The following is a 13,806-nucleotide window of genomic DNA, read 5'->3' on the forward strand; positions in this document are numbered from 1 at the left end:
TGTTGTTGTTTTCATTATTTTATTATCATTATTATTCGGGGTGTATGTATGTGTGTGTGTGTGTGTGTGTGTGTGCACATGCACATGTTTATATAGGCTACGGTAATTACCCACATACCTGTTTATTTGCATATAAAGCGGAGAAGTCACATCCAATCACAAGTGGTCACAAGTTGAAAGCACTTTGCTGGTGCATGCAATGCATTGTGCTTCAGAAATCATAAAAGTGGTGTTTATCTGTGAAGATTATTTTGCCAAACCAAACACAGCATATATATAATATTCCAAAACCCCTTAGCAACAGAAAATGGATCAATAAACCTTAAACCAGAGTGAAATAACTTTGTGATTTGTCTGGGTATGATCTGCATAAAGTATTTATTTGCCTCAATCATGTTCCCTTGCTAGGCCCATGCATGGGGACCTGAATGTATCCACTGTTTGAACAGTTTTTTTTTTTAATTGATTGATTGTGGTTGTTCTGTTTTTTCTCTGTGCTTGTGACTGGCAGATTGCAAACTGAATTTCCCTTGTTTGACTTGACTGGACTAGCTTCCGACATTGATATGAACAGAACACGAAGGTGAACTCACAAATTTTCACCCCTTTTCTGCTTTAATGTGTTTCAGAGACAGATACCATCACCTGTCATGCGTGGTGCTATTAAACCAGAAACACAGCAACACCGTGTACACATGGCGATGGAAGAATGAGCTGTAGCTCCAAAAGTAAGTTTTTAAAATACATGATCATTAATTGAAGAGTCTCACAGTGAGAATCAGACACATTTACATGAGCCCCAACCCAGGGATGAAATATGACCAACCTGTTCTACCAGTTTGCACAGCAGCTGGCAGCTCACCCCACAGTTTTTATTTTGTGTTTACTCTGTAAGTGCAATCTTGCAGTTGTGTGTGTTCAGGTTGAACAGAAAGGCAGACTGAATTGACCAATCAATCACACAAAAAACACACTTAATCCTACTAATTTTGGTAAGAAAATGGTAAAATAGTAGAGAGTGTTGTTCATTTCAGCTTTTATTTCATCACATACTGTGCACACATACTTTGTCAGAATTTGGTAGCATTGGTAGAAATTGTTCAACTTGGTCTCACAAGAGGTTGAATAGTCTTGGTCCATTGTCCTGACAGAAATTGTCATGTTTGTAGGCCTTCTTGTTTACAAAGGCTTTTTTCAGTTCTGGTCACAAATTTCGATGGACTTTGTCCACCCCCAAGTTTCATAGTGGACATACAATCTTTTGAACCTGGCTTCTCGAGCCTCTTTATAATGTTCTTTGGTGATGGGATTGATTGCACTTTTTTTGCACACCAAAGCACCTTATCTCTTTGAAGTTTTTTGTCATACTGTAAAACAAGCTAATGGTTTAATTAATTTCTGCTGGTGCATTTTGTCACAGGTGTGCTTAATAATAATTAATGTAGGTATGACAAGGAATTCAAAATACTGAGTTAATGAGATGAAGTCACTTCTAAATTTTAGGTCCTTAAAATAAATCATTACCAATTTAGTTATTAATGAAGTACAAGATGTACTTCTCCCACCACCAATAATTTAAAAAGTTGATTGATGTGAGTGATGACCAAATACTGTAGACCAGCGTTTCTCAAACTTTTTTCAGTCAGGGCACCTTTCAAAAGTGAATAAAATCTCAGGGCACCCCTGTGTAAAATGTAATTCAAAATAACACTGCATAGCCTAAATGTAAATGTCCTGTTTATTTAGATGAGACAGTATTATTTAACAGAGCATAATACAAACTGTAAATGCAGGGTGCATAGGTGCCTCTGTAGCCTACATATGCACACACACGCACACGCACACAATAATCCGCAATGTGAGAGGAAGAGAGAAAGGTCTACATGCGCGCAGCGCGCAGGCACGCGCTCAAATGAATCCACCGGCGTCTCCGCTCCGTTCTGACTCTCTCAATCAGAGAGTTTCTACCGTGTCACTGCAGAGTGTTTTTATACATCAAACGCACCGGAGTCGGAACAGAGCGGACACAGATCCACTGGAGAGAGGAGGGGGTGTGACTCGTGATGTGTGCCTGTCTGTACGACGCATTTTTTTCATAGCGTCCTGTGTCCGGTGGACACGGCCCCTACTGCTCTGAGCGCCCGTGACCAACGACTGTGTCCACGGAGCGGTCTCTCTCTCTCTCTCCCTCCCTTTCCCTCTCTCTCTCTGAACGCTGCTGAAACGAGCCGCCTCACGTCCGAGCCGCTTGATAAGTGCGGCGCTGTTCCAAAAGTTGATTATTTCAACTCTGAGCGCTCTGAGCGCCGCGACAAAAAAAGAGAAGCCCCGACCCGAGAGCTTTTTTTCCGCCGAGGGCGGGTTAAAAGGGCGTCCGGTGGACACGGCTCCTTTGCATAGGCCTATATGTAAAAAGAATGTATTCTATGAAATGTCAGAAGTTTTTTTCACGGCACCCCTGACGCAGTCAGACGGCACCCCAGGGTGCCGCGGCACCCACTTTGAGAAAGGCTGCTGTAGACTACCAACTAACCACAGGCTGGCTGCAGCAGCAGCATTCACAGAGCGCGGCTCCTTTAACTCTGTGTGCGGGGGGAGGAGTCTGAGAGGCGGGGGAAGTCTCTTTTCCTGTCACCTAAAAGATCATTTCTTCACATGTTCACATTTATTTTGAGGTGAAAGCGCCGCTTCTGCCTCGGACACACTTTCACTGACGAGCTGTCGCTGTATCGGGGATCTCGCTTATTACAAAAAATGTCCGAGTCCGTCAAAAACGTCGCGATATTTGGAGCCACGGGAATGACCGGGCTGGCGACCCTGCCGATAGCGGTGTCTGCAGGTGAGGAGAGAGAGAGAGAGAGGAGCAGAGAGGGACAGATCAGTGATGAATGTTTGTGCCACTATATCGTTATATGTCTGTTATAACATGCAAGGTCGTGTTATTATTATGATGTTCAATTTTTAAGAGAAAATAAGTGGTGTCAGTTTTTGACAAAGTTGAAAACTTTACTGTGACACATGGTCAGCTGTCTTCTGTCAAAAAGAGTCAAAAAGATTTTTTGGACTGGATCGTCAAAAAGAAGTTTGCTGTAGCTATTTAAGATTAATTATAATCTAATATGAGATGATCGATGATAGGCTACTATTGATAATAACATAGTTTAGACTTCATAGTGTCAGTTTTGGACTTCTGCTGACTCTGCTATGGCCTTAGAGTTGGGCAATAAAACAATATAATATTTAAAGTTATGTAATTGTGCTTGTCTTAACTTTTCAGTTTTCAGAGTTAAGTCATAACATAGCGTAGTACATATTAACTACATAATTCTTTTTTCAAAATGTCCCCTTGTGCAAATATATTTTGAAGCATCAGTTGACATCTATAAACTGTCATATGATCATAGAGATCAATAGCCATACTTAAACCCTTTATAAGTTTGCAAAAAAATCATTACACTATAATTTAATCAATAACTTTTAGAAGTGAGGTGGTTTTGTAAATCTATTACTGGTTAAGTGTTGTTTATTTATAAATACAATGAACTATAACATTGGTAGGCTATATGGTCCAATGTTACAGCCTAGTCTCTGCTGCAGTATGCTCTATTTTTGGCAGAAATGTCTTAAAGACATTCAAAGACATAAACTTTAGACAGGCCCACACTCACACAAGCACATATACAATCACATACAGTATGTCATATGATTAATTTGATTCAGCAGCACTTTTTCATTTCTTTTCCTCCTGCTGAGGTTGGGTAAAAAAAATGCTGAGTCATGGTTGACGTTACAGCTCAGCGCTGTGCTGAGTCACATTGGCACAGCTGATAGCAGAAGATGTTCACTATCTTGGCTGTTCAGGAGGGGCGGGATCACCTTCAGATATAGGCGGGAAATTATTACTGAGCTCCTTTTTCTATGTCCAGTTTGAAGAAGTTGATATCATGTCATGCCATTGAATTTTACAGGCAGCCGTGTCATGTTTCTGTTTTCATCAGACAGGTGAAAGTGACAGTTCACTATGAGGGTTACTAGGCTATCAGTGTGAGACGGTAGGATCAATCCCTGCTGTTGTCGTTGCTGAATTAAATGGATTTTGATCTGACTCTCTAATCTAGGGTCACATGTAACATGTAAGAGTTTTTAATTCAGTCGTTTTTTCGTTGTACTGAATTTGAGCAACATGGAAAGGGAAGTAGAACTCAAAGCTCAATCCATATTGTCCAAAACTTTCTTTTCACCTTGTCTTATCCATGAACTTGAGGGATACTTGATTGATACTGTACAAAATAGGTAGGGAAAGGTCATATATAACCAAATTTGAATGTCTTAAGGCTGCACAGCCATTGCATACATAGGACTTTGCCAAGATACAGTATATGGAAATATAATTCAACTGATTGTGTTGTGTTGCTATTCATTTCCTCCTCCAGGGTACAATGTGACAGTGCTGGTGCGGGATCCTTCCAAGCTGCCTGCTGACCACAAAGCGTCCAGGGTGGTGGTGGGAGATGTCCTGAATAAAGACGATGTGAAGGTGACCATGGAGGGCCAGGATGCTGTTATCATCATCCTGGGCACCAGGAACGACCTCAGTAAGGCTCTACAGATCAAGGAAGGTCACACGACCCAGAAAATGTTACAAGAGAGGGAAACATCTCATAAACATAATATAGAAATATATATTTTTTATATATGTTACCAGTTGCATTGCACTAATGACTGGGCAATGTGTGATTTTTAAAGTTCACCTTTCCTTACACAACTGACCATGATCACCTTACACAAGGACGATTCATGATGTAGTAATGTGAAATGTCCACTAGAGGGCGCCACAAGATTTACACAAGATGCATTATGACATTGTGTGACATTAGTTTGACACAATCTAAAACACATTATGTATAAAAGGATGGATGGCATTTACAGTGTGACATATATTAAAGACAATGTGCAGCCTTCAGGGCAGGCCAACATTTGATCAAATAAATGATAATTTGATTAATCATAGATAAATTACGTAATAAAGTAACATGCAGGTGATATAGGTACAAGACAGGGTTCAAAAGAAGGTACAATAAATCAAAATGTGTTTTATAACTATTTTATTAAAAACGAATTTTGATGTATGTACTCTGCTCTGTAGTTCTCTGAAATACAGTGGAGCAGGTGTATAATGCCACACAGTAAAAAACCTGTACGAGAGTAAACAGTCAGAGTTGAGAGGCATAGTTCTTGACAAGGCAAATCAGGTAAATAATCAGTGTAATCCCAAATGTTTTTGTGTACCCCACAGGCCCAACCACTATGATGTCTGAAGGCACCAAGAACATTGTGGAGGCCATGAAGTCTCGCGGGATCCGCAAGGTGATCGGATGCATGTCAGGTACAATCCACTGCAGATAGAGAGAGAGAGAGTGCAAATAAAGGCAATTATAAGTAGAAGATAAGGGAAGTGAATAAAGATTTATTTTGACGAACATCTGCGCAGTGGAGGACAACTGGAAATAAATCCTTCTTTTCTCATGTTCTTCTTCCCTTTTCTTCTCCGTTCATATTCTTGTCCTCTCATCATCTTTGTCCGCCGTCTTACTTGCATCCTTCTTCCCATTTTCTCTCATCCTATTTGACATACAATTTCCCCCGTTATGCTCTTTTCTTCACCTCTCTTCCCCTCCAGCTTTCCTGCTGTGGGATCGCGCCAAAGTCCCGCCCCGTCTGGTCCCTGTGACTGAGGACCATGACAGGATGTACACAGTGCTGAAAACGTCAGGGCTGGATTATGTGGCCGCCATGCCTCCTCACATCGGTGGTCAGTAGGAAGCAGAGACTTAGAGCTTTCATTCCAAACAAGTGGAAGAAGAGTCCTGATAATCTGATGAATTTTATGCTCCAAGCACTTTTTTGTGATCTATGTACGCACATAGAGTTTTTTTTCCTTAAAACATTGTGAAGTTGTGATTGCTACAAAGCAAAGTTAAGATATTTACTTTCACCCATGAATATTTGTAGACTCTGTCAGTCAGTCAGTCAGTCAGTCAGTCAGTCAGTCAGTCAGTCAGTCAGTCAGTCAGTCAGAAAATGTATTGCCATGTCAACAAGTGACAATGAATTTGTCTTGGTTTGCTCTCTAATACATACAATACAAACACCACACTCTGCTGCCCTGTTGTTATATTTAACTCTCTATTACGCTTTTGAGTAGTTTTTTTTTCATATATTATATATATCTTATATTTGTATTTTAATTTTTGTTTCTCTCTCCAGGCGACCTCCCTTTGACAGAGAAGTACATGGTGGCAGAAAACATGCTAAAAGGAAGAGCCATCTCTAAACATGACCTGGGACATTTCTTCGTTAAGTGTCTGTCCACATCAGAGTGGGACGGCAAGACTATTGGAGTGTGGGGAGATTACAAATAACCCTGAAAGAAGCATTGCTTATGCAAACCACATGCTGAGACATAAAATGAGGGAAGGATGTTTGTTGATTTTTTTTTTAAATAACCCATTAAAGCTTTGCTTTTGCTTTGTTGACCATAATTGAGCAGGATCTGCTTTGGTTGTTATATTTTTTTTAATAAATTTTAATTTTTATCATCAGTAGCGTGAAGGAGACATTTTAAAACAAGTGCCCAACTGCACAGTTACAGCTACAGCTGTTTACATTTCTAAACATCATGTCTGTCTTTTAACATGAACTGTCTCTACATATTGAATGTATTTCCCAACTTTGAACATTAAGGTGACTGTCGCCATTTTGTGCTACAGTGGCTCTATTTTTTATGGCTGTTGAAAATAAAGACTTTGTTGTAGAAATAGTTGTGGTGAATGATGAGGTCTCATGTGAATGGATATACCCACAAGGCATTTGTTGCACGAGTGACTGAGCAACAGCTATGAATTACATACCATTCATTGGAGTAGATCATGTGTGAAAAGAAGCTGTTTTTACAGACAAGTCAGGTTTCAAAGTGGCACCTGATGATGCATGTCATTTCAAACTCAAAGCACCCCAGATCTTTTTTTGTTGTTGTTGTTTTATAAGGCCACAGCAGCAAAAGTAGGCTACTCCATAGTTGTCACTTTTGCTTAAATTAAGTATAGTACCTCAATACACACAAAAAGCACTTGCATTCCCTCAAGAATATAGCTTTTCGAAGAAAATTAACTTAGTAGTCTGTCTAAATGCACAGCAGTGAAATTAAATGTGTTTTTCCAGTCCGGTGGGATGATTTTGTTGGGATTACAGTCTAAAACTAATTTGGGGTTTCTGATCTATCATGTCTTGTACAGTTCAGTATCACCTTATCAGCATGTCCGTCTCTGAGGGTCAGATCAGAGCGATCGCTCTGGGTCAGATGAGTGGCTGTTGTGCAACTCCCTCCAACAAAAATGTGTCAAGCGACCACGCGCCATCTCAATACAAGAAAGCCTTCAAAATAAAAGATGAAGGTTTAGACGTTTTGTTTTTGGTAGTTGCCATCAGTTTCAGCCATTGCCCTGAGCGTGACTGTGTGTTCAAAGTATAGAAATAATCGTCCCGATCAACGCATACGTTAGGCTGTATTAGATTAGATTTTAAGCATTTTAGCATGCATATTTGCCAGTGTGAATATTTATTTTGAAAGAGACTACCGGTTCTGTGCTGTGATCACTTGATGTTTTCCACTGCCGTCCAATCCAATGCTCAGGCTGAGGAGGAGCCTATAGCTGTTTTTTCAAAGTTGACTCGCTGGTTGTTCGTGTGGAGAAAGTGGTGGAATTTAAACCTAAACATAAAGATCTGACATGTTGAGATGGACTACGACAGGAGGACGTAGCTGAGTTCACTGGCTGTCTTCTCCTGTGGCGACTGAAGTTCTGCGGTAAATGAATGTGGCTGAAATAGGCTACTGATTTATAGTAAGCCTACTGCACGCTTTAATAGAGTTAAAGTGATTTCTCCTGTGGACGTGTACAATTATAGGATGCAATTTGCAGACGTTTCTGCTGTGTCTGAATCATATTTATGTACAGTTTAAAAAAAAGCTATCCGATTGTTTTACTTTGCTGATCAGTCCGGTGATCCAAACTCCTCAAGTCTTTTGTCACATTCATTTGAATTATAACGTTAGGGGTCTGGAGTTTGCGTAATGCATAGGCTATCATGCTTTGTAGTTGTCGTACAATCGCCTGAGAAGGCGACGACAGGATCATGGGTCTCCTGCTCCTGTTGTTGATGTAATCATTGAGAATTAACGTCAGTGCAATGTAGCCTAATAATAAAAAAAAACTGACAGTCTGGTGTGGATGGCAATTAATTAGGTTAGGAATGAGTGAATGGGTATACATATTACAGTACACTTATACAGTATTATCATTCTTATTTTAAATATTTGAAATGTAATGTATTTGATGCAAATGTGTGGGGTGAATTACTCTTTTGGAATGTAATGTAAAAACTCCATTACCCATAATGCCCGTCGACACATCCAGCCCCCAACTGAAAACCTCTTGGCGTGTAACTCAAATCACGGGCGGGAGAAAGGCGAGCCGGTCGGTTAGCTCAGCTCAGCTGTAACATTTAGACTTTTAAATCATGGTGTTTCGACCGAAATAAGTATTTAGAATAGTTTTTTAAACGCCGAACAATTTCTGAAACCACCGACCAGGACGCGTCTCATTGAATTAGTTTTTTGAGGAGGAAGTCGGATAACGAAACACTAACCAAAGCGACGGCGACGAGAGACGGGAAGTGGTTCAACAGGTCTGTTTGATTAAAGATACCTTACTTTTAAACTGTTTAAAAGTCACCGTGCCGGTGCTTTAACCACGTTACGAGTCTTCGTGTCTATTATCAAAACTAATTCAGGTCAGTTTGAGTAGAGTTGCCTCGCTGCTAGGCCTTGTTCAGCAAAGTTTGTGTTTTCCCTCCTAGACGATGATGAAGCTCACAACCCCCAACCCACATTATCTCACTGAATGACTCACTTCATACAAAACGCTGACAAAAGGTAACACTACGGTCCTGCATTTAGGCGCGAGGCTTTTGATTTAATATTTGTGTGATTGGTAGGAGAGTTTAAGTCATTAGATTGTCAAATGTTTGAAAATAGTAATAAACACGAGCACGAGATAGTGACACTCTCCTATTAGGCTAATGTTGTTTTGTATGTTTAAAACATTGTCATTTTGAGTTGTTCTGTCTACCACTGGATGTCAAAACACACACACACACAAATATATAATTTGTAATTAAAAAAAAGATTTAAAAAAAAAGCAAATTCCCCCAATCCTGTGCTGGATCAATACTGTTAAATTGATTGATTCTATTTGTTTTAATACTAAAAATAATAATCAAATACTTGGGTGGCTTGTCACACCAGTGTTTTGATTTTATTTGACACATTTTCAGTAACCTAGGGTTTCCTCTGCCGAGGGCGAAAGTGAGAATTTATCACATTTACTAAATGTTTACCATTCATGTTTACTGTAGATTTATTATTGCTGTCAGTTTACTGTCTGTCAACTTACCAGTTTATGTCTTCCTTTGCAGTTTAAAGATGATCATGAAGGGGCAGAAGCGTAAATTCCCAATGGAGGATGTGGAGGTTTCTGACGGCAGCAGCCCGACCTGGGAGAGCCAGCGCGAGTTTGTTTTCTCCGTCTCCTTGAGCAAGTATCAGCGTGGCCAGGAGCTGCCTGAACCCAGTCTGCGGAGGTCGGTTCTCATAGCCAACACGCTGAGGCAGATCAGCCTGGAAGCGTGTGGGGCGCCCGCCGTGGACATGGAAGTGTCACCTTTCAGTCCTTCACCAATCCAAGAGGAAGAGCAGGAGAGTATGTCCACAGGAGTTCCTGCAGCAAAACATCACTCTGCAGTTGCCGTTACTTACAGCGACCCAGCACTTAACAGCTGCCCTCTGGTCTCCTCAAATTATGCCTCAAATAGTGTTACAAGTAGGTGTCCTGAAAGTTACCACTTAAATGCATCAAATGTCCCTCTGTCTGGTGGAGACGAAGATGAGGACTGGGGATCAATGTCCACTGACCCTGATTTCTCCCTTTCAGCTGCCATTTCCTCCATTCTCACTGCACTGGACTCTACCATTGACGGGAGCCCTCAGGTGGCTCCGCGGACGCCTCTCCGGTCCCTGGAGAACCTGTCCAGGCCTGAGGGAAGTGTTGCATGGGTTAAACCAGAGGTCAGAGGTTATGGAGGCGGAGGCGGCTGGGAGCAGCAGCAGGAGGAGTGCAGGGTACGGGAGAGCAACATGGAAGTGATGAGGTCCAGCTACCTCAGTGACCTCACTGTTGAGGATCTGTTTCAGGACATAGACACGTCTCTGCTGGAGAGGGACATGGGGGTGCTCGGGCTCCGAGGCAGTGGAGCCGGATACTCAGCTGGTGATGATCTCCTTCGCTACCTGCCGCCTTTCTCTCCCTCCTCGCCCTCCTTACACCCCTTCTCCCTCTCTCTCAACCAGAATCTGAAGTGCCTTCCTTCATTCTCCTCCTTCAGCCCTTTGTCTTCCTCGCCATCTTCTTCACCTCCTTTCTCCTCACCACCGTCCTCGCCCTTCTCTGCTCATAATCATGTCAGAGACGGACTTGAGTTGGAGCATCTGATGGAGATCCTGGTGGAGTCGTGATAGGCTCGTCTTCGTCAAATGTAGGAGGAATCCACTTAAGTTGGAAGGAACCGATCAACATTTGCTTACTTAGTGGACAAAACTGATTAGTCAAAGGCAAAAGGGCTGGACTGTCAAACATGTCAAATTTTCTCTTTTTTGTTTTTATATGGCTGAAGAAATTGTGTATTATGGGCTTTAGAAAGTAGTGCGAATGTTCTAGAAAAGTAGAAATGGTTGATGTCCAAGACAGAAAACGCTTCACAAGTAGGTGGAGCTGTGATGCATCTGGCAGCTCTTACTGTAACACAAACATGTAACATGAAGAGTTTGTGTTTTAGGCACAAATGATCTGTGAATAATGACCTGCTGAAAAGCATGTTATTACTGCTTTCAGTGTGACTCAGCTAATTGGAACTAAAGAAGGGAGGAGTCTGACTGGAGAGCAGAGTTTACTCGGCAAATGAGAAATTACCGAGTTGACAGCTGCTTCAGCGGTGTTGCCCTGAAATTTTTTGGATGCATCACAGCTTCAAGTGTGTTCACATTGAACATCCAGAGTTATAGAGAGGAATGAAAAAGGAGCAACCGGTCATGGACTGGTGTTAATTCATGCAGTGTATTGAACAGTGAGTGACACGTGGGACAAATCCCATTAAACAGCGTAAGTGTAAAATGTTAACAAGTGAGTTCTGAGAGAATGTGATTTGGCTGGTGTTGGAATTGGTTGAAACACTAATATTATAAGACAGATCTTCTGTGAAGAAATGTTTTAACATATTTATCAATTAGTTACAACAGGGACATGATACAAGAGATCGGTCTGGATTAGGTAGGAGCATCCTGGAAAATTAGCTTTTTATTTACTGAAAAGCCTTTCGTATTTATGATATCAAGTGGTTCGGCCAGAAGAACAAATCCGCAAGAACTAGTATTTATGTTCAGTTGGGGGGGAGAAAAAAAGAGGTTTCACAAGTGTGTATGAATTGTGAGATTTGTCATTCACTTCACCAGCAGTTATATTTCACTTACCTGTATTTGGAGGGTACACTTAAGATTACATTTCATTTAGTGTGTTCCTGTGTTAGCAGTAAAGAAAGTTACTCCTTGAATATTACTCAGTGGAAAAAGCACAACTCTTAAGTTCTGCTCAACCAGCTGACTGCCAAGCCCTGTCTCCTCTAAAGGCTGACAGGCACGAAACCAGAATTAGTTTCCTCTGAGATGTTTCCTCTCAGAGACGACTTGAGTGCAGCTGTGCAGCTCAGGAAACACAGCAATACGTGGTTGTTCTGTCATGGCTCAGTGCACAGTCCAGCTCAGAAAGAGTATTTAATGTCTTTTAATAGGTGACTCTATTAAATGAACGTTTGCAGTACTGTGAATGTGTACAAAACATTCTCATGAGTTTGAATGTGACAGCACAGAGTCGCCACCTGTATGCGTCACATTATTTAAAGTCACAACCACTACGCAACAGTTTCTGTTGTGCAGATGTAGCATTATTGATCAGCCCTGCTAGGTGATTATCATGGTGCTACAGTCTCAGCCACATTGGCTGACGGAGTCTGGACGGTGCTGACTTCCCTGTGAACAGTTGTTAACTCATCAGTATAGGTCACTTTCTGTTTGTTATAGTGAAGTTCACATGTTTTTATCTGGTTTACATCTGAATTATTGCACTTTTGTTAATAATATGCATTATAGGTCTCAGTCATGTCAGTGTGTGGTTTATTGTGGCTTTCCTCTGTATTATTAAGCAGTAACATTACAGGGAAGATTAGGCCAAATGAATCCCTGTTAACACATAAAGTCTGATCCTATAAAATGTTCTGTCAGTGAATATTGTTAAAAGAAAAGGATAGATATTTTTTACTGAAACGTAGCCAGTTGATGGTATTGATCTATCATTTAAGCCAACACTGCGAAAACGCATGACACGAGTTGCTGTGATGAATTGTTTAAGGAAGCACGTGATATCTGTTTGTTGGGTTTTTGTACGTTTATGTCCTGTCTATGGATCAGAGTTGCTCTCTATGCAAAGGTCCTTTACTGAACAGCAGATGCAGTCTCAAATTATAGATGGCATATTTTGTTAACAAGATGAGTAATTTAATGTCATACCATATTTGACAATTTACTAATGGTATATTAATATACTGTCATGGCAGTTATTTTATTTACTTTTATTTTCTCTACAAATATTTTAATGGTTATGTTTTAAGATCAAGGGCAGAATGCTCAGACTATGTATTTAGACATTTTTTCTAAAAGATGTATTTGTTTATCTGTACTGATGTTTTTAATAAAATTCAAAAATGAAATAATGTGCTTTGTTTCATTGTTAAATATTTAATGTTAAGCAGGAAAGTGTCACGCAGGACTGAATGTAGTCTGGTGGAGAAAGCTGGGTTAATTCTGAGAGTGGATTAATATAGTGGGGAAATTGCATCTCATCTGATATTTGAATTTGTTCCAGTAAAGAAAAGATGCAGTTGTGTATTTAGAGGATCTTACCATGCTTGGATGATTGTCAGGTTTTCTGACAGACAGAAAGTCTCCAGAGAGGTTTCTGTTTTTTTAATTAATTAATTTTTTAATTGACCTTCAGGCTGTAGAGTGGGTGAAGCTGAGCACTTAAAGACAATAAGGCCTGACTCTCAGTAACTTATTTACACCGATCTAAACAAAACAGACAATTTCTATTTAAAGCCATATTAGGGAAAAATGTCTTGACATGTTTAAATTTCTCTTAAAGGGATAGTTCAACATTTTGGCAAATTGGCCCATTGCCATAATTGCTATAGTCATAGCAGCAGGTTCGTTACCTTTAATTGTAGGTGTAAGCTATTTTCAGTACGGCGGAGCGCAGCAGCTGGCTGCTCAGAGCTACGCTATGGAGGCTAACGGAATTTCTTGGTTTCCCTCATTAAACTCATCAAATACAAAATCCCAAAACTCCACAGCGCTTTTGTAGACAAGTTGTGACCTGCACAACCACCACGCTATGAGATAATGACGGAACGATACGAAACGGAGCCGTTTTCGAGGTAAATACATACAAAACCGCTGATGCGCGTTGCGTTCAGGGACAGTTTTTCAGCAAGCAGTCTCCGTATTTACCCTGTATTTACCTCGAAAACGGCTCCGTTTCGTATCGTTCCGTCATTATCTCATAGCGTGGTGGTTGTGCA

General features: G+C 40.7%; 2 protein-coding genes across 7 annotated transcripts; both read left to right on the forward strand.

Annotated features, from left to right (window-relative positions):
• Nucleotides 1–2,667: 2,667 nt before the first annotated feature.
• blvrb (biliverdin reductase B) lies at nt 2,668–6,495 on the forward strand. The gene is made up of 5 exons (XM_085795757.1): nt 2,668–2,839; nt 4,434–4,595; nt 5,297–5,386; nt 5,681–5,812; nt 6,268–6,495. Exons 1-5 carry the CDS (start codon nt 2,755–2,757, stop codon nt 6,420–6,422), a joined length of 624 nt encoding a protein of 207 aa, XP_085651883.1. The 5' UTR covers nt 2,668–2,754; the 3' UTR covers nt 6,423–6,495.
• Nucleotides 6,496–7,728: 1,233 nt separating this feature from the next.
• On the forward strand, nt 7,729–11,193 carry sertad3 (SERTA domain containing 3). 6 transcript variants are annotated; one of them, XM_085795754.1, is made up of 4 exons: nt 8,611–8,748; nt 8,920–8,995; nt 9,538–9,941; nt 10,053–10,879. In XM_085795754.1, the coding sequence occupies exons 2-4, from the start codon at nt 8,964–8,966 to the stop codon at nt 10,631–10,633; spliced, it is 1,017 nt and encodes a 338-aa protein (XP_085651880.1). In that variant the 5' UTR covers nt 8,611–8,748; nt 8,920–8,963; the 3' UTR covers nt 10,634–10,879. The 6 variants fall into 6 exon arrangements, with proteins under 6 accessions (XP_085651881.1, XP_085651878.1, XP_085651882.1 ...); XM_085795755.1 differs by lacking the exons at nt 8,611–8,748; nt 8,920–8,995 and adding an exon at nt 7,729–7,867 and having other exon boundaries at nt 10,053–11,193; XM_085795756.1 differs by lacking the exon at nt 8,920–8,995 and having other exon boundaries at nt 8,510–8,748; nt 10,053–11,193.
• Nucleotides 11,194–13,806: the final 2,613 nt, after the last annotated feature.

Source organism: Trachurus japonicus, chromosome 13, assembly GCF_045865225.1.
Source record: "Trachurus japonicus isolate A0001 chromosome 13, Traja_1.0".
NCBI classification, from domain to species: Eukaryota; Metazoa; Chordata; class Actinopteri; order Carangiformes; family Carangidae; genus Trachurus; species Trachurus japonicus.

Excerpts from the sequence above, each read along its gene's own strand:
- blvrb (XM_085795757.1), top strand. The coding sequence starts at position 2,755 with ATGTCCGAGTCCGTCAAAAACGTCGCGATATTTGGAGCCACGGGAATG. Across the intron at positions 2,840-4,433 it reads GCCGATAGCGGTGTCTGCAG|GGTACAATGTGACAGTGCTG; the intron begins GTGAGGAGAGAG and ends TTCCTCCTCCAG. Across the intron at positions 5,813-6,267 it reads CATGCCTCCTCACATCGGTG|GCGACCTCCCTTTGACAGAG; the intron begins GTCAGTAGGAAG and ends TTCTCTCTCCAG.
- sertad3 (XM_085795750.1), top strand. The coding sequence starts at position 8,964 with ATGACTCACTTCATACAAAACGCTGACAAAAG. Across the intron at positions 8,996-9,537 it reads ATACAAAACGCTGACAAAAG|TTTAAAGATGATCATGAAGG; the intron begins GTAACACTACGG and ends CTTCCTTTGCAG.